The sequence below is a fragment of the Typopeltis vanoorti genome, chromosome 1 (assembly GCF_054136105.1).
Source record: "Typopeltis vanoorti isolate ZY-2024b chromosome 1, IOZ_Tvanoo_1.0, whole genome shotgun sequence".
NCBI lineage: Eukaryota > Metazoa > Arthropoda > Arachnida > Uropygi > Thelyphonidae > Typopeltis > Typopeltis vanoorti.
This window is the reverse complement of record NC_143549.1, coordinates 23,663,068-23,684,710: the sequence shown is the minus strand read 5'-3', so window position 1 is coordinate 23,684,710 and position 21,643 is coordinate 23,663,068. Positions and strand designations below refer to the sequence as shown.

Sequence of the window (21,643 nt, the reverse complement as noted above, 5' to 3'; positions counted from 1 at the left end):
CTTTGAACTTAACTTCAAACATCCATAAATGCTCTGGTGAATTAGAGAGACATCTTGGAATCCAAAGAAATATCTATCGACCCTGCCCATCTAAATAGCAATTCTCAGTTACAGCCTACCCGATTCACATAGCACTGTAATCCAGCTTTGCCGTACTCGTGATATCGTTCACATGCAAAGTGCTTCACGCCAGAACTAACACTCAGACACAACTACTACTTCTTTTTCTATACCTTTATCCCGTGTTAAATGGGGTCAGCGTTCCCATCTTTAATCTTCTTCCTCCAGGTTCTCCGGTCCAGGACATCTTCCTGACTCCATCCTTTCTCCCTAAGATCTTATGCCGCCTGAGCTTGTGCCTGCCTCTTTTCCTCCTTCCCTCGGCCTCCATGCACTCCACTCGTTTACCAACATATTCCTCACTCCTCTACATGACCGAACTACCTCAGCTTGCTTTCTTGTACCTTCTTACCAATCGGTCCCACCTTGACCATCCCTCTGATGTAGTCATTCCTTTTCCTGTCTTCCTTTGTCACACCGCTCATCCATCTCAACATCCGCATCTCCGCCACCTCCATCTTCTTCGCCTTTGTTATAAGCCACGTCTCTGTGCCATGAAGCATCGCTGGCCTCACCACCATCTTATACGGTTTTCCTTTCATCTTAAAACTCGCTCTATCTTGTAGCACAGGACCCCGCGCATCTTCCTCCAGTTCATCCAGCCGCATGTTATTTGGTGCTGTATTTCCTCATCCAGGTTTCCATTCCTCTCGACGACCGACCTGAGGTATTTGAATTTCTTTCCCAGGGAAGAAATTCACTGTCCTGGAGTCGTATGACCATATCCTTGTCACTCCATGTCGACATATATTCGGTCTTCACCCGGTTAATTCTCATTCTTCTCTACTCCAATACTTTTCTCCGCTCTTCCAGGGTCTTTTCAACCTTGTCTCGGGATGATTTGCAAACAACAATGTCATCGGCAAACATTGTTCTCCATGACGCCTCCTTCTTGGCGTCCTCCACTAGTACATCCATTACCTGGTCAAAGAGGTAGAGGCTCAGAGCTGATCCTTGGTGGAGCCTGACGACAATGTGGAACCCCTCTGTCATGCCAACACTAGACCTGACCTTAGTTTTCGCTCCTTCATACATCTCTTTCTCCAACACCCCTTCTTCTTCATACACCTCCATGCCTCCTGTTTGGCCACTCTGTTGTATGCCTTTTCCAGATCTATAAACACCATATGCAGCTCCACCTGCATCTCCCTATATTTCTCCATCAGGCGCCGTAGTGCAAATATCACATCCGTTGTCCCTCTTCCTGGCTTAAATCCAAACTGCTCCTCGCCAATTTTCGTTACCTGCCTTATCCTTCCTTCAGTTACTCTTTCTTATATCTTCAACGTGTGTGGCAAGTTTGATCCCTCTATAGTTGCCACAATCCTGACATCTTCTCTTCCTTTGTAGATTGGGATGAGAATGCTTTTCCTCCATTCCTCTGGTATCTTTTCCTGTTGGACTATTTTTTTCAATAGATCCCATAACATGTCTACGCCCTCGCTGCCCAGACTTCTCCATACTTCCCCAGGTATCTGGTCTGCCACCACAACCTTTCCATTCTTTGCTTTTCTCAGTACCCAAAGCACTTCCTCTCTGCTGATGCCCTGCTCCAATCCCTCATTTGTCTTTCCATCCTCACACCTCTCTCTTTCTTGGATTCTCCTCATTTAGCAGATTACGGAAATATTCTTTCCATCTTCCTCTGATTTTGTCCTCATCTGCTTGACTAATGTCTTTCGAGGTCTTATCTTTAGCTTTCGCTATTCTCAACAACTGAGCTTCACCAATGTTTCTCTCCAGTATTTCATAAACCTTGTCAACTGCCCTTGCCACAGCTCTCTTTGCATTTTTCTTCGCTAATCTATATGCCTCCTTGTTGGCTCTAGTTCCAGTCATGTCCCATTTTTTCTTTGCCTCTTTCTTTTCCTTGATCTCCAACTGCACCTCCTCATTCCACCACCATGCCTCCTTATCCTCGGATGGCTTCTTTCCTGATGTTATACCGAGCACCTCTTCTCCAATTTTTCTAATAATCCGACTATTTACATCTCGCATTCTTCCACATCCTCTGGTAACTTCATTTCTTTCAGTACCTACCTTTTCTTTAAACTTATTCTTTAGGCCTTCCTCTTCCAATTTCCACCACTTTATTTTCTTATCTTTCCACCACTTCCATCTATTTTTCTTTTCCCCTTTTATATCACAGTCTACCACAACCAACCTGTGCTGTGCTGCTACACTTTCTCTGTTAATCACCTTGCAGTTTTTCACCTCCTTCAGATGTTTCCTACGGCACATAATATAGTCAATCTAACTCATTCTATCCCCACTCTTATAGGTTATCAGGTGTCCAACTCTCTTCTTAAACCGCCTGTTATCTATAGCCAGGTCGAAGGCCACAGCATTTTCTATGATTCTTTTACCTTCTCCATTTCTTTCACCACTACTCCAACCCCTGTGCACCCTTTCTTCACCACTTTGTCATCTTTCTACATGCCCATTCAGGTCTGCTCCGACTATCATTCTCTCACCGTCAGGTATTCCCATTACTGCCTGGTCAAGTTCTCTCCAGAATGCCTCTTTCTCCTCCTCATCACAACCTACTTGTGGAGCATAGCCACACTCTATCGCAGCCATGCTTCCTCCAATCTCAAGCTTAACAGTCATAATCCGATCGTTCTTCCGGTACACCTCGCAGGCCCCACCCTTCAGCTCCTTGTCGATGGTGATTCCAACTCTGTTTCTTCCATTCTCATTCACCCCACTGTAAAACAGTTTATATCCTTAAGCCAGCTCTTTTGCTTTATTGCCCTTCCACCTTGTCTCCTGCACGCACAAGATCTTCAGCTTCCTTCTTTTCATCATGTCTGCTATCTCCCTGCTCTTCTCATTCATCATACCCACATTCAGCAACCCGATTCTTACTTTACACACTCTCTCTTTCTGTTGGACTTGCTTCTTTAGCCGAACCTATCCTTGGTTCGGTAGCCCAAGCCCACTTCTCACAGTCCTCGGGAGACGGAACTGCACGTCGCTTACGGGGGGTGCCCTAGCCATTGTCCTTTATCCGACATTTCATTCCTGATTTTGGCATGTTTTTTTATGGCTGGATGCCCTTCCTGACACCAACCCTCCCCATTTATCTGGGCTTGGGACCGGCACCAAGATGAGCTGTTTGCCTTTCCCAGTGGCTGGTTTTCAAACACAACTACTTGTTCTAAACTCTGTGTTTGTTAAAGTTCAATATATTTTTAAGATGTTGTTTACTCCCTGGTACTGTATTCACCTGGTGAAGTCTGCATTTCTGATGAAACTAGTAGTGAAACTTTATTAAATCTCTTATATTTTTTCTCGGTGTTTAAGTCAGTTAATAATTATAAACGTATATACATACATATGTGTGCGTGTGCATATGCCAGCACACATTCTCTTCATCATAAATATGAAATAAACAAATTAGTTGAAATATATTGCACGTCTGAAGCTGTAGAATATTTTTACACCAACATCGCATTAAATTCATTAGATTTACAGCATATTTATTTCCTTCTGAAAATTCACTACGTCAACACCATTTACAATATAATTAAAATGATGACAACAGTAATGGCTCCAGCACTCTCCTCTTGTTACTGCTCTTGTCTTTATACAACAATTTGATAAATATCATATAGCCAGTGTGATCCAGTTTGGTGACTGGTTATTTAAGGCTATTTGATGTAATTTAGATATCACCATGCCATGTGATCATGTATCAAAACCACCTAAAATCCAGTTGGAGATTTTGTAGTTGTTGGTGTGATAGTGTGATGTAAAAATTGAGATAGAACGAACAGGAAGTATTAAGGATATTAAAAAATATCAATGTTAATACACCAGTGGGATTGGATGGCATGTCAGCTGTGTGCTATATGAATGTGCAAGAGAACTGGCAATGTTACTGACAAAATTGTTTGATCTAAATCTCAGCTCTGGTGAGGTTCTAAAGAAATGAAAAGAGGGAAAGATCGTTTCATGACATAAAGGCAGCTTCAAGAGAGGAGACAGAATTTTGCTCTTGTTGATGTGTAAGAGTCGGTGTAGGAGTTGAGGTAGACGAACGAGAGGTGCTTAGTATATTGAAAAATATCAGTGTGAATATAATTGGTGGTTCGGTTGCTGTTGACAAAGAAATGCAATGTCAAATAACTGATGGGTGCTAAATGAGTTATTATTATGGACAATTTAAATTATCTGAATATTGATAGGACAGCAGAGAAAACTTGTGATAAGAATGAAAGAGTATACTAAGCTCTTTCAAGACAACTTTCTCAATTATAGCATCATAAAGTGTCATACTTAAGGATGTGACTGTTTTACCACTATTTGGCAATGTGATCATGCCATACCAACCTGGGACCTGATCAACTATATCAGGACAAGTTACATGCTGAACTACAAAGCTGGAAGTTATGACAAACTCAGAATCTTTGGTCCCTTGATATTAGCCACTGAACAGAAAGAATATTAGCAGTGCATCTTTTCAAAGCTTCCATGAAGAAGCTTTGAAAAGATGCTTAAATAATGTAATATCTGAATGTGTCCCTAGAGTTCAAACAACGAATAGGATGGGAGTGTAATGAATGTGCAACCTTATTAAGAAAGAGATCTATAAGATGATGATGTGGAAAGAATACCACAAGAATAAAAGAAAGAGAGAAGGAGAAGAATTATGAAGTATAGAAAATACGGTTCTTCAAATTGCTAATATCTACAAGGGTACATATTAGAAATATGTACAGGATATTATTATAGTACTACATGAAAAAGTTACATCATTACTAACTTCTTATGGACAGTTTTCCTCCAAGTCAAGATTCCAACATTACCTGATCTTATATTTCTGTTCCTCTAAAGCACTTTTAACCATATCAATCCACATAGCTTGATCTTCCTATGGATATTTTTCCTGCATCCTCGCAAGAAATACTTGTTTTGCTAACATTTCCCCTTCCATTCTATTTAAGTGGCTATACCACCTTTCTGAATGTCAAGTCTTTCCTAATATTCTCATTTTTTAATATAAAACTGCCATTGATTCCATCTGTTCGCTTTCCTAATCTTCCTCAGAATGTTCATATTTGTGATATCCAGTCTTTGATTAAGTGCTTTATTTTTAAATAAGCTCTCACATCCTTAACCTGGCACTGGTGAGATGGGAAAATGTAACAAAAGTGGTAAAGTGAGGTCCCACAGACCCACCCAAATAATGTAGTGTATTATAGAAATCCATATCTTTAATATATAACATCATTTGCATAAAAGCAAAGATCTAAGTTTGATATCTTCAATTCTAACATCAGGTTAAATACCATATTCCTTCATAAGGTGATCCATGTAAATGATATAAATGATGAGTAACAATGGAGAGATAGTGTGCACCTAATTTAATACTATACCATGTTCTTATACTCCCATTTTAACTACCAGCTTTCAACACAAATGCAGGCTAAGTACTGCTTGATATAATGTCCCTACCATATAATAGTAGCATTTTGAAATCTGTTCTCTTGATACCTTTCATGATTTTTAAGAGTTTTAAGTGGCTCCCTACTATATTCTATTCCCGCAGGCTCATTAATATTTTCGGGATAGTGCATTGGCTAAGAAATTAGAACCAGGTAGTTACAAAACAAAAACATATTTATTATCAAACTAAAAGATGTGATACAGAGCACATAAAAGTTAATTAAAGATTAACTTAATCAAAAGCACTTTAACACACAATTTTACTTGCTATCTGAGCAACATAAACTATAGTACTTTCACTAGCAGAAAATAACTTAATCACTTAAAAGATTAACTTAATGAAAAGCACTTTAACATACAAATTTACTTGCTATCTGAGCAACAGAAACTATAGTGCTTTCACTGTCAGAAAAACCCTGGTTTGCTTTGGTATAAAAGTGTCTTCTATGACACATCTTGGCTTACAAGTATGCATAAGTATTCCAGGAGGGATTACATTCAACTTTCTTCCAATATATTCAAAACTTAAATGACACTAATTCAGACACTATCACAATCAACCTGTGAATTAGACATACTTAACAATACATAATTTTCCGTTATTTCACATTCACTTTTCCCTCTAGTTAACAAGTAACCTCTCTCTCTCAATTGTTTACAATTTTGAGTAACATACACATAACATACTACAACAAATTAATGGCTTACTTGCTAACAATCTCGAGAGGAGAGTCCGACATACATTCCATTATACACATTGGAACTGGAATGTCATTCGTCTGGTCGTTCCTCGAGAACTTTTCTTCGCTTGGACGCCTACGGTTCTGCCGTAGCTTCCGGGAGCCTAGAGCGAGCTGGTGACTGGAAAACGGACCTCCTGGATTGCAGAAAGGAGCTCTTGCAGACCTCACAGGTGATGAGCCAAGCACGAGACCAAGGATCCAAAAGCCCAGAACCACATTCTGTATTGCCTTTTATTTTATTCTCAGTCCTTTGTTCTAAATTCAGAGTATTTCAGGATTAGCCAGAAGCAATGAAAGAACTGACATCATCGCTGGCCACCAGACCTCACGATTTTGATGGTATAGAGAGCTAATCTGGCTTAACTCCTATTCAGCTTTTACAAACAAGTCTAAAGTGCAGGTGCATTCTAACAGTAATTTATTCTTTTATATTATTACAACTAAGTACATTTTTTTAATATAATTTCAGACAAAAAAATAATATAAAATATTTAGCGAAAATTCTCCAAAAAAAAATAATTTCTCGCTATATTTTACACCATCAACAATGGGACAAAGAGGAATGTCTTCCTTGTGGATCTTAGGTAGATCATAGAACTTAGGGATTCTAGCAAAATAAGTTTAAAGTTTGTCTGTGGTATCTCCATCCAGCCTTACAACTTTATCTAATAAAGAGTTTAATTTTCTTCACATTGAATAAAAAGAAAACTACCTACCTTTTTTTAGCTAACATAAATTATCTACATCCACAAATTAATTTTACTGTGAAAATAGAAAAAGGAAACAAATTATTCTTCCTATGCATTCTGCTCTGCTGTGTTTGTCTTCAGGTGAACCAATTACTTCTGTTTACCAAACCCAACCTTCACTGGATTCTATATTCCAAAACAATTGGCTCACCATCTTTGTCAGAAGACCAGAATAATTAAAAGTTATACTATGTTTTACACTGAAACAACTATTGGAATTTTTAAACAGCAAATGATATATAAACTTAGTGACTTTTCAGATTGGATCAATGTATTTTTGATCAAATAATAAGGAAACAGTACATAAAATCCCTGGTTCATGCATTTCTGGTTTTTTGCAACCTATCTTGAGAATTCTTTAAAAATATAATTTAGTTATGCTGTTTATTCCAATCTGGTTAATAGTCTTCATGGTTCCCACCATCTAAAGATAAACACTCTTCCTGGCATCTATCAAATTCCATGTGATTGTCGCCTCTCTTATTTTGACCAAACTGGACACCTGGAAGGGTGGGCAAATGATTATGCCTGTTAATTTGTGTAAATTTAATAAGTGTAAAGTTATGCACTTTGTGCTAAAACATCTAAAAGCATATTAACTATAAAATAAAGGTGTACCAAAGCAGTTTAAGGAAAAAATGTAGCATACTGAAAGTAGCTTGCAAGAACTCCAGCTTCATACTCAGCTTAAGCTCAAGTACACATAAATGCAACATATATATTGGAGTTATAATGGATAAGAAGATCAAGTTCAAGAGTCATGTAGCAAAAAATGTACAAAAAAAATACAGCACCTGAACTGCTGCACTCAGATTTAGTGTCTGAGTTTGAAGAGGATAAAGAAGCTGTGGAAAGATTGCAAAGAAGAGTTATAAAGATGATATTGGGTTTATGGATTGTAGAGTTTGAGGATGGGTTGAAAGTTTGTGGACACTGGTAGATGCCAGTGTGTGCAGGAGAGAGACAGAGAAAGGTGATATAAGTCTATAAACTTCTGAGAGGGTGTTTTAAGATATCATTTGAAAATTTTCATTGTAGTAAGTGGGGAGAGGACAACTTGGCATTTGTGGATAGTAAGTTTTATTATGGTTAAGAAAAGGGGTGAGGGATAAATTTTTCTCTTACAAAACTGTCTGTGAGTGAAACAGTTTGCCTGATGAAGTAGTGAGTGCATCTAGTTAATGATTTAAGAGATAGTATGACAACTGGTGTGGGTGACGTATAGAGTCCCTTGAGTCCTTGACTTCTTGGAGATCTGATGATGATGATATAACAATGTACATAGAAACATACCATGGTGTGCATTTAGCCTTTTTAGAAGACCTCAAAGGTGTATAAATATAATAATGTAATTGTTACACATTCTGCAAAATTTCCTACAGGAATATTCATCATATTTTTAATCCTGTCATTTGGAAAAAAGTCATTAGAGATCTAAATGAACAAAGGAGGATGGAAACAAATGGGGAAATGACACATCCCATTGTCTTATGCTGATGGCATTCTTTACCTTTGAGATTCTTGTCAGTATGTTACATCTAATTTAATTAAGGCAGGTTATTATTATTATTATTTTAATAACAGTATCTCCATGGAGTCAGGAGACCCTAATGGGTTTTGCAATGGGTCTTGTCACAAACCCAGAAAAAGGCTAAATGTGCATTTCAAGGACCATCAGGACTGATACCTTGGTTGCTAATAATTATAATTATATCTTTGAGCAAGTGGATAATTTAACTCTCTAGAAGTCAGCATTATCAGCTGCAGTGATATGCATCAAGATATACTGGAAAAGACTGGGAAAGCCATTTATAAATATTTTGCTATTTTAAAACTCCCCAAGTCTAGAATATTATCAAGACATTCCAAAGATTGTATTCCTCCAGTTGTGCTCCAGAATTGACACCCATCCTGTATTGTCTATATAAACTTTGATATACTACTGCCATCTGCCCAACAGCATGGAAGCAAGCCCACATCCAGCCTGATCCAAAAAAAGGGGGGGGGGGGTTGGAGAACAGCCATCTCATCATTGAAGTCAGTCATCTAATTACTCTCACCTTAGTACTTTCAAAAGTGATGGAGAAGATTATTAACATCTTCTTGGCCATGGAAGGATTTGAAACTTATTGATAACAAAAACTTATGTTATTGCTCTCGCTATCTAAGGCATTTGATCATGTCTAGCACTGAGGCTTCCTGAACAAACTGCCATCCAATGGTCTCACTTCTATACAATACTATACTGTAGATTGCTGGCAGGGGTCATGACATGAATGCTTCTGCTATGACCCCCAAATCCAACTTACCTAGGTGTTACACTAGATAGGACCTTAAAAAGCAACACATAGAGAAGACAGCAGCTAAAACTCAAACACGTAATAACATTTTGCATCGATTAACATCATCTCAGTGGGGTGTAAGTCCACAAGTACTGGCACTTTGCTTTTCAACAGCCGCAGCCAAGTATGCTAGCCTTGTTTGGAAAAGATCATCACATGTCAAAATTATTGACAAGTTTCTCAATGAAACATGTCGGCACATTACCAGCTTCCTTAAGCCTACAAAAATTTACCATCTATACTCATTGTGGTGTTGCACCTCCTCACATCAGGACTACACAGAGTAAATATGAGTGGAAACAACAATTAAATGATGAACAGCATCCTTTATATAGATGTTGCAGTACATAGGAGGCTAAGATCAAGGAAAAATTTTATTCATCAGTGGAATTGTTGGTTGATTCCATGAAAGCTACATGGTCAACAATGTGGCAAGAACAATCTCCATAGGATCTGAACTTAAATGAATCTCTTCCTTCCAGCTTACATCTAGACTGGCAAAGATGGAAAACATTAAATAGATTTTGTTCCAGAACGGGCAGTTCAAAGCAGAATATGGCCAGATGGTGCTACAACAACATGACAGCTGCTCATGTGGTGAAACACAACGGCTCATCTGCAATGCTGATTAATAGACATTAATGAGTACATTTACCTGAGAAGATTTAATACAGTGTACAAAACAGCTTTAAAGTATATTAGTCAGTGGATGAGTGAAATTTGACATTTTGTTTTTGCATAACATTTTATGCAAGTGGCATTTTTGTCTTTTAATGTATGCTTTTAATCATTTATATGTATGCCCTTACATTTTCTGTAGTTCACACACAAAATAAACTTCTATACTCTGATTGGATTGCCAGCTTCCTCAGTTGTTGTTCATTGTGTGTCATGGTATATGGCTTCCTCTCCTCAGATTTCCTCATCAGTGCTTCAGGGTTTTTCAGGGAATCCTATTTACAGCCTTGCCGATGACAGTACTCTTCATTCCTCTTCCTCATTCAATAAGCTCTGCAGTATGCTAATGTTTGATTCCTCAAGATCTTCCAACCAGTGATGTGAACACTGACCACCTCAATATCCTGAAATATCCTGAAATCTTCCATAGATGAAGACACCTTTGAATTTCAATGCTAAAAACTCAAGTTTGCCTTATTACCCACAAGAAAAATCCTATCTCATATCATTCTCATTTTTGATAATATTCAGTTTCCTTTCAATATCAACTACTTTCTCTTCTTGGGTTGACTGTCATATTCATTTTATCCTGGCACAAACATATTACTCACATGACCTCCTTAGCCTCTAAAAAAAAAAAAAAAAAAAAAAAAAAAAACCTTGGTGTTCTTTTCTATTCTAAACATTACTTCCCTTTCTCTCAACTCCTAACACTTGGAATTACTATTCCAACATTTTTCTCCTAATTCGCTGCTACCATTTCTCGACTTTTTTCTACCAGAAGAACTAGAGCAGCCACTTGCCAACACCCATACACTGTTCAGCATCAAACACACTCATCTAACTTCTCATCAGCTTCCTTCATTCCATCCACTTCTATTCTTGGAGCAATCTCCTCCACGTTATTTTTCCCACACGGAGTACAACCTCCCACTCTTTAAGAAGCATATCAACAGGCTAAATTTTTTCCTCAATCACTTTCCCACAGAAGGCACTGTAGTGTTATAGGTCTTGCGCCCTTTCATGTGTGTAGTAACAGAAAAAAATATTTACCCATTGTGTGAAACATGGTCAACAAATGGAGAGTATCACATTTGAAAAGGAAAGTACTGAAAAAATTTTTGCAATCAAAATACCAGACTATAGACAAAAAAAAACATAATGAGGAACTACGAATTCTGTTTGAAAAACAGACGTTATATTATTTATAAAAAGTGAGAGAATTCAGTGATCTGGTCATGTTTGGAAAGTGGATGACTAGTTAATCAAACAACTGTTTACAAATGAACTTGACAAGAAAAGGAAAATCCTGAGATCATTTGGATCGAAATGTCCATTAAGCTATTGAGGAAGATGTCTCTGTGTGCACATGAATAAACTGTCTACTATGTACCTAAGCATATATATTTTATGTAAATCCTGCCATGTGGCTAATGTTCAAATAGTATTCCATTTGTATGTGCACTGGTAGTTAGATATTTTCTGGAACATCAGTTTTAGAGACCAAACAGTTTTTTTTTTTTTTTTTTTTTTTTTTTTTTTTTTTTTTTTTTTTTTTCTCCAAGTCACTTTAAGTTTATTAAGCAGAATGATGCATTAAGAAGATTCATCATCTCCCATGTGAAATTCAGTTTTCCATCATGATAATTTTGAGCTTTTGCTGTTTTTAATAATGAGCTTAAAATCACAATGGTTTTATGGGATTTAAGAAGCCTTTTCCATAGTGTATTATTTGACTATTTCCATGTTCTCTGTAGTGCTTGTTTATTTTAATAATAAATTTGAAACTTAAAGCCTTCACTTTGCATTTCTAATAATGCACTGGTGATGCACTAGCATTGTTGTTTTTATTAAAATAGTTTTAATGGTTTGCTATAGGAGGGTATCTTGGTTTTCTGCTTGTCCGTCTATTTTAAAACCTCTTGATTTTCACCAGCATTAACTTCTAATAAATGGAATAAGTTGTTTCTTTGCTTCTGTAATTATATCTGTCATCAGTTCAATTAAAGTTTTTTATTTATTATTTAGGTATTAACATCGAAAACGTGTTCAGAAGAAGGTTTAGAAGATGCAACTTCCTTATTGTTGAGGTTATCTCGAGGTTGCTCACGCACACGCCAAACTGTACTCCATCTTTTACTTGATGGTGGCAGGCAGTTGGGTCAGATGGTTTGCCAGCATATTCGAGCACTGATCGCAGAATTGCAGAACCTAAATGCTAGGCTTGCTGCTGAAAGAGCTGCTGTTGAAAATGAAGAAAGAGAAGGTGAAAGTGAAGCAGCCAAACTTTTAAAAGGAACAATTCAAGACAGGTAAATAAGATGCTTTATAATAAAAAAAAAAAATTTTTTTTTTACTTAAATATAAAGAGCTAATAAGCTTCATTTCGGCAACAAAAACATTATTTAAATTAAGGGGATATTAAATCCCACATTGTTTTAAAACCGAATAAGAAACTCAAAGATTGGAATCGGAGAGTTTCTTGACGAATATAGTATAGTAAACTATAAAGTATCGGCGATCACTAAGCGTCCGCTAAATGCAAGTGACCCTAGCACGTAGTGCAATACCGTAAATCTCGCAGCAAAGTCGGTAAAGTTCTGATCACTATTCTTAGGTATTTTCCATAATGTAAAAACACATTTCCTAGGAAATGTATGCTGTTATTGCATTATGGTGGGGAGGTCACTACCCAGACTGGTTTCAGCCTTTTTTGAGGCTTCATCGGTGAGTAGCTAGACCAAGTTAATACGAAAGTGTATAGCGAAAAGAACTTATACTCTGCTATACAAGTTTCCAAACAGGTGCAACCATTAAGTTACTTAAATATAAAGAGCTAATAAGCTTCATTTCGGCAACAAAAACATTATTTAAATTAAGGGGATATTAAATCCCACATTGTTTTAAAACCGAATAAATAAGAAACTCAAAGATTGGAATCAGAGAATTTCTTGCCGAATATAGTATAGTAAACTATAAAGTATCGGCGATCACTAAGTGTCCGCTAAATGCAAGTGACCCTAGCACATAGTGCAATACCGGAAATCTCGCAGCAAAGTCGCTAAAGTTCTGATCACTATTCTTAGGTATACTCACTGATGAAGCCTCAAAAAAGGCTGAAACCGGTCTGGGTAGTGACCTCCCCACCATAATGTAATAACAGCATACATTTCCTAGGAAATATGTTTTTACATTATGGAAAATACCTAAGAATAGTGATCAGAACTTTACCGACTTTGCTGCGAGATTTCCGGTATTGCACTACGTGCTAGGGTTACTTGCATTTAGCGGACGCTTAGTGATCACCGATACTTTATAGTTTACTATACTATATTCGTCAAGAAACTCTCTGATTCCAATCTTTGAGTTTCTTATTCGGTTTTAAAACAATGTGGGATTTAATATCCCCTTAATTTAAAAAAAAAAAAAAAAAAAAAATTTTTTTTTTTATATATATATCATCAGGTATTCAAAGTTTTCTTTAAAATACAGTTGACTTTTGCTATAACCATCATTATAACAAACTAGCATTGTATCCATAGGACTTTGATTGGGTCATTTGGTAGTTTTTTATAATGCTATTCAAACTACTTCTGTGATCTGTATGATATGTGACTTCTAATTTATGGTCATCAGATTCCTGATATGTTTCTTGACAGTGTATACAGGATACTATTAATAGCACTATCAGGTTACGTTTACATTATTTTTATTTTAAGTTTTTTTGTGCGACTCCCACTCCATAATGTTTGCTACAGAAATTAACTCAGTTGAATATTTAAAATTTTAATAACAGGTTTAATGCCACTTGCTTTGTTATTATTATTATTATTATTATTATCAATGATCTCCAGAGAGGCAGGAACTAAACATCTGCACCAGCTGTCATATTTGTTCTTGAATTTATTCACACTACCTCTAATTGGCAATCCATTCCAATCATACATCACTGTATGAGTTGAGGAAACTAGCTCTCATCCTTTCTTGACTGCATGCATTCTCAGCTTCCATGGATGCCACTAGCAGCTGCCTCTGCAAATACAAATACTAAATTTGACAAACTTCAGAATACCATCCTCACATTTGTGATTGTGCATCAAAAATTCTAAAAATTTTGATATTCTCTCCAACAGGGAAAGTTTGGCTAATCAGTGATCCTTTTTTCATACACTCACTCCATCCATTGTCTTACATATGGCATGCTCCTCATTATTTTTCCTGTTATTTCCTGTAGGTATGGTTTCAGTGAACTGTAAACACGGTGCTGGATTAAGGGGTGGGCTGACCGGGCAGCTGCCCAGTGCGACAAAACTAAGGCCATCAATAGAGCTTTATATCTATGCAACTTTGAAAAGGCATAGTATGGTCTTATTTCTTATTAAAAGTCCATAGGGAGAGTAAAGAATGTATTGATAGCAAAAATAAACAGTAAAATAAACCACCGCTAGATAGCAGGAACTTCATTTTATAAGTCATTATCACTATTCATTCATGATTTTTTTTTTTTATTTTTTTTTTTTAAATATTTAAGATAGGATGGATCGCAAAGAAATTGAAGCTCAAATTATAAAAGTTTAGTAAACAAATCAAAAATGTACTAAACCAATTAACTAATTTAAAACTCTGAAACTCTAAAAACTGAAAAGTTGTCAAGTAAAGGCTTTATCCATATTGATTCTAATTTTAGGTGTTAAGTTCATTAAATTAGAATTATACAAGATCATCTTTGTCCGTTCTGTGTTTTTGTATGTGTTATGTGTTTTGAAATTATTATTTCTTTTGTTTTATTTTGCCTGTCCTTGAAATTTATAATAATACTGGTGATTTAGTGGTAGGTTTTACATTTTATTATTTTTACTATTAAATCCCCTTTTATTGTTAATTCAATTTTTTTTTTTTTTTAATCATAGAAATTTGGAATTAATAACCCTTCCAGATGTCTTCTAAAAATTATCTGGAGCAGAAAACCGTAAAAGAAAATTAGAAAAAGAAAGAAATATTTCTAAAAATGCAAAATGTTTAACTAACTTCCTAAAATCAAAAAATTCATCTTCACCTGACTCTACTTCTTTTAACATGTCAATAAAAGAAGATGCATCACCTGATGAAAATTCTAGAGAACCAAACTCTGGTGTCTAAATGAAAAAGGTCAAAAAAATGGAAATAACGATTTGATGATACTCGGAACTGTGTTTTTAGTCAATGATAAATTTTTGTGTAATATTTTAGCTTTTAAACCTGTGAACAATTGGCTGTGTACTATTAGAGTTAAGGGACTTTTTGAAAATGTGTCTGTTGTGAACTGTTATGTGCCTACTGAAGAGAGCTCAGAAGAAGCTAAAGATTGTTTCTACGAAGTGCTTGAGTATACGTGTGTTAATCTACCATCCTGCGACGTCAGGCTAGTAGTGGGAGATTTCAACGCGAAGCTGGGGAGAGAGCATGTGTGGCGCCCTTTCATGGGTAGTGAGAGCCTACATGAGGAGTGCAATGATTACGGGATCCGACTTGCGAGTTTTGCCACTGCTACAGGATGCAGGAGACATCCACAAGCAGACCTGGAGATTGCTGGACGGTAGAACAGCTAACCAAATAGACCATGTACTAGTGTATCGGCGTCGCCACAGCTCCATCTTGGATGTGAGAAGTTTCAGAGGAGCAGATCGAGATAGTGACCACTATCTGGTAGCCTACAATTTCAGGCATAGAATTGCGGTTCAGAAGCCCGCATGTCCTACCATACAATCGGCATGGGACCTGGACAAGTCGAAAACAGCAGAAGGCAAGCGGGCTTTCCAGTTAGAGTTGCAGAATCGTTTTGGGGAGTTACAGGAGGAAGAGGATGATCTGGATGGGATGTGGGACACCATCAAAAATACGGTCATGTTAGCTTCCTCAAGAACTGTGGGAAAGAGAAAGAGGAGGAGAAAAGCATGGTTTAATAGAGAGTGTGAAGAAGCTGTAGCGAAATGAAGGGAAGCAATATTGAATTACCTAGCAGATAGCAGGAAGAAAGCTGCATATGAGAGGGTGAGAAGAGTAGTGAATACATGTCTATGCAAGGAAAAGCGGAAGTATCTTAATGAGAAAGTGGATAGTATAGTGAGAAATAGGGTGACGAATAATGGACGGGAGACGTACCGGACGATCAAAGCCATGCGAGGTGCCCAGACACAAGTGGCAACCATAAGAGATGAGAGTGGAAATCTATTAACAAACTCAAAAGATGCTCTCACTCGATGGCATAGATATTTCGCGAACTTGCTGAATGTCAATGCTGGAACGTTAATATCTGAGGATTATACTCCTTATCAAACTGCTGAACCATTTATTGAAGAGCAGACATTTAGTGAGATTACTTGTGCTATCTGCATACTGAAAAATAATAAGGCTCCAGGAGTGGACTGCATACTGACAGAGCTCCTGAAGAATGATGGGGATGTCCTGCTGGAGCAACAACTGCACCGGCTCATCTTGATGATCTGGTGAGAAGAACAGCTGCTGGACGAGTGGAAGGAGTCTCTGGTCACCCCAGTATATAAGAAAGGAGATAAGGCTCAATGTGGCAACTATAATGGCATCTCACTGCTGTCGACAGGCTACAAGTTGCTGTCTAACATCATGCTAATGCGCCTCACCATATGCAGAAGAGTGCTTTGGTGGCTACCAGACGGGCTTCAGGAGGAACCATTCTACAATAGACCAACTCTTCATGCTGCACCAAGTTTTTGAAAAGTGCTGGGAATATAACTGGGAAGTTCATAATATTTTTATACACTTTTCTATAAAAAAGCCTATGACTATGACTCAATAATATGCCCAAAAATATGGCAGGTGTTAGACGAGCTGGGAATTCCTCAAATTCCGAAAAATGGTGCAGGTGTGTGTAACTGGTTCGAGAGCAAGAGTGAAAGCAGAAAGTGACATGTTGGACCTGTTTCAACTACAGACCGGTGTGAAGCAGGGTGATGGGCTTTCTCCAATTCTCTTCAATCTAGTGTTGGAAAAAGTAATTAGAAACACACAGCTGGTGGAGTCGACATAGGGTTGCAAGTTAGGATTCTTGGCTATGCAGACGACTTGAACGTCATGGCTCATCAATGGGATGATGCAGTAGCATTGGTTATTGCTATTGAGGAAGCTGCAGAAGAAGTTGGCCTGAAGATAAATGCTGAGAAGACAAAATACCTTTCTATGAGTTGCCATGCTGCTCACGATCCAGAGGAAGCTGCACAGCTTGAGAGGGTGAAGGTATTTAGGTACTTGGGATCTTTCGTGACTGAAGACGACAAATTTGAGGCTGATGTCCAGAGTCTGGTAAATGCTGTGAATGTGGCCTTTTATCAGGTTAGATAATAAGCCACCAATCACCTGAGAGTATTTGAGAACAAGATGCTACGACATATCTATGGAGGGATCATGGCAGACGGAGTCTGAAGAAGGCGGTCCAATGCTGCCATATACGCTTTATACAACTCGGCAGGTGTCTTGATGGAGCTGCGAGCCCGGCATCTTCAGTGGCTGGGGCACCTGTACTGTATGGGCCACGAAATGACTGTGAGACAAGTGTGGGAGGGCTCAATCCCGATCAGGGAGACCGAGAAGGAGATGGGCGGATTATGAAAAGGAAGACCAGAACGGATGCTCTTGTCTAGCCTTGTCTGTTGGGTAGAGGCCTAAGTTTTCCAAATACTGGGAAGTTTAATACAACTGTATTTATTAAGATTAGGTTGGTTTTGTAAAATCTGTTACTGATTCTATAAAATGCTTCAAATTTGTAGTTTTCTTCCATTTTATTCTGTGTAAGCGATACTTGACTGACCAGATTTTTAGCAGCAGTTATCTTTTTTTTCTTCTAGCAAAGGTTTGAAGATCTCCCAGCATTACCATAATATGATGAGTTGCAAGAATAAGAAACCTGCAAACTCCTGGTTCAGAACAAAAAGGTACAGGATCCTTGGAAGAGTGAATGAGGTTTGATTGCAGTGCAGAGATTTACTGGCTTTTTTTTTTGTTGTTGTTGTTGTTCTCAGGGTGCCCCCAGATATAAGGAACAATAATGGAATTACCGTGTTAAGAGAGATGTGAAGATCTTTTTTGTCATGTAACCATTGGACAAGATCTGATGAATAAAGGAGAGTTCAGCCTGAATGGAAAAGAGATTGGAGACATTAATGAGCAGAAATTAGCCAGTCAGGGCAAGAAGAATCCTTAAAAAAAATTTTTTTTTTATATGTGGTAAAAAGAAGAAAGAATGATAGTGGATGGAAATGATAGGCTGGTATATTAACGGGCTATTATTTTCTTTTTCTATGATGAACTACATTTTGGAGCACTGTCGAATGAGGTGGAGGTGTCTAATGTGTCGGAGTGATATTACTAAATAGAGAAAACATCAGCAGTGTACCTTAGCCAGATAGAAGGTTTGATAATAGCCACATCAAGAGTATGTTTTTCAAAATATCCTTTTGAAATAGATGGCCACCTTCATCTGCTCATCCAAGGATCCTCTATCTCCCTCTCTCTGTTCCAGGAGTTTGCATAGTTCCTTGTTCTTGAAACTTATATTATGGTCACTACTGGGGATTCTGCAAACATCCACCTAGACGAACATAAACAATATATCTGTGCCATAAGCATGATCAGTCAGGTGCAGCTGATCATGCTCCAGTTAGTTTGCATAGAATCAAAAGGAAGCAAACTACTAATACAAATTTGAAAGACTTTTTTTTTTTAGAATTAGCAGCTGATTAAAAAAAAAGAAGAAAAAAAACTAGCCTAATAATAAACATGGTTGTGTTAAACTTCCATGGGAAAATGGGAAACCTTAATTCTTAGATCTCAGCAGCACCCATAGAACCTCCTCCCCATAGCACTCTCAGTCTAATCTTTTCTAATTTATTATTTGTGCTGTTTTTACTTCATTAAATCTTGTGAATTCAACCAACATGTAAATCTAAATAGTCCATTGTTAATACCACATAGTAGGTATTGCACCAGAGCTAAACAGTTAGTAAGTGGAAACTTCAGTTATCAAGGAAACTCAAGCCAAACTTCTTGAAAGGGTATAGGGACACTGGAGTGTTATCTGCATGTGTTAATTTGAAGATTTAATTTCACTCTTCTAAAGCTGTTTATTTTGACAACTATCTTAGCTTTGCTTTATTGCCAGAGCAGATCTGGACAACATATACTACTCTATCTGCTATTAACGCAGCCATTAATTCTCTCCAAGCAAAACTGTGGGTTGTTCTCTCTAACATATCGGATAAATCTTCCCATAAAGAATTTCTTAAAATAAATTGCACTCATTATGAAACATAACTGTCTGTGTAGATCCTTCTCTCATCTGCAGAGTCAACCATTTCAAGTTGTGAATCTTTCATCTAAAAGGCTCGACAAAACAGCTGTTAGCATCCTTAGCATCAGCCACTAGTAAGCAGTAGCACCACATCAAGTTTGATCTTTAGATGTTATGCATATAGAACATGATATTCATAGCTTGTCTCCTACCATTGCTAACAATATCAGACTTGACATATACCTAAATCCTCTCTCAAGCTTCATCTAAATTATGCAAAGTCAGTAATATAGTGATCACTAGAGCTGATAATGGTAACTCTTCTCTCTGGTCATCAATGCTAGTGAATATAATTGGAAAAAGGAATGTGTCTCAGACATCACTGCTTATAAGCCACTGTACCATGATCCCACCAGTTCTCAAAAGAAGACATTACAAAGGCTTCTTAAAATTGTCACTTCTTGCCTTCTTGAAATAGTTAAAAATACTTACTGTTTATTCTCTTCATTCCATAGTAGATGCTATTGATTTTTCCCTCTTTTAATAGCCAAACAGTGTTAGCGAAATCTATAATCCCACTTTTAGATCATTTCCCATCTTACATTAAAAATTTCACTCATTTCAAATATTTAATCCAAAATTTAGTTTTAGATAATAACAGTATCCTCTTTCTGACACATGAAATTTGCAAAAAAAAAAAAAAAAAAAAGTTTTTCTGATATCATATCACTAATCTTTTTAACTTTACCGTTCATTCTGGCTATTTCACTTGAAAAGATACCACTTATAAACAGATTGAGGGCATAACCATGGACTCTTTTCCCCCTCTAGTCAATTATTATATGGTGCTTTTTGCAAAACATGCTCTTAATAAGGCTAGATTTTGTCTTTCTATCTGGCTAAAGTACATTGATTATATGTTCTCTGTTTGGTCATATTGCTCACATGCACACACACACACACACACACACATTGGACTCCTCCATCTCATTAGACAGCCCGAAGAATGCAATTCACTGTAGAAAAGAAAATAATAATAGCCTGCATTTTCTAGATACTTTAATCAATAACCGATGACACACTTTCCTTCTCTGTTTACAGAAAACCTACACACATACTCAAACTTTCCCATCATACTCCTTCCCCTCAATAATATGGTGTTATCAAAACCCTTCTTAATAGTCTATAATCTCTTTTCTACCCAGGCTGAACTTACTGTTGAACTCTCCTTTATTCTCCACATCTTGTTAAGTGTTTACAGTGAGAAAAAGATTGGCAAATTAATTGCTCCTTATATCCAGAGCACCTTAGAAAAAAATAACCAGAACTCTAAAAAAAAAAAAAAAAAAAAGAGTACAGTCTCTACACTGCATTTGAACCACATCTAAAGCTGGCTGTCCTCATCTGCTCTCCCAAGGATTCTCTACTCCTCTCTCTCTCTCTCTCTTCTGGGTGGTTACAGGGTTCCTTATTCTTGTAACTTAACATATTATTGCCAAGCTGAGAGATCTGCTGCCGATAAGCATGGTCAGTCAGGTTTAGGTGACCTTGGATACTTTATATATAATTAAATGGAAGGGAAAAAATACTATACTTCACCAGAACATACAAATTTGAAAGATTCTTTTCAGAATCAGCAGTAGATTTAAGAAACTTTAATTCTTAGGCTCCCTAATCTTTTTTCCACTTATTGTTTTGTTGAATGCTGTGTGTGTTTTTACAATTTTAATATATCCCCTGACTGACACTGATAATGTCTCAATAACTGAGATGAAATATCTGATATACTTATCAAAACATCAGCTGAGACACAATCAGAAAAGTTACTTAGTTCAACATCTCTCAGGGGAATACAAATTATGGTTACCTCCCATAAAACTTTAAACTTTTCTAGGGAAATAATATCTAAGTGGGTTCTCCTCATCGTACCAGACAGAAATCTTCTCCAAAATGAAATACAGAATATAGATAAGGAAGTGACATCCATGAGGAGAATACTTATGTCGGGGTGATCAACTGGTTCCCACCAGGAACATCATCCTCACATTTAATCCCCCAAAGCAATCAAAATCTGTCAAAGCAGGTTATTTGAACTGCCCAATAAGGCTCTACATCTCAAACTCTTTGTGCTGCTTTTAAATATCAGAAGTATGGTCTGATTCTCAAACTGCTTGTTATGGATCTGTCATCTGCACCTAGTGTGGCAGTAAGGATCATGAAAACAAAGATTGCAAGAGTTAAACATCAAAATGTTCTAAT

At 37.2% G+C, this 21,643-nt stretch overlaps 1 protein-coding gene across 1 annotated transcript in view; it reads left to right on the top strand.

The window, feature by feature from the left end:
• HUWE1 (HECT, UBA and WWE domain containing E3 ubiquitin protein ligase 1) overlaps positions 1-21,643 on the top strand; it is a 1,068,888-nt gene that overhangs the window by 801,904 nt on the left and 245,341 nt on the right. The window contains exon 76 of the mRNA XM_090396304.1: positions 12,112-12,395. Coding sequence (XP_090252430.1) covers positions 12,112-12,395 — 284 coding nt within the window. The remainder of the gene's footprint in view (positions 1-12,111; positions 12,396-21,643) is intronic.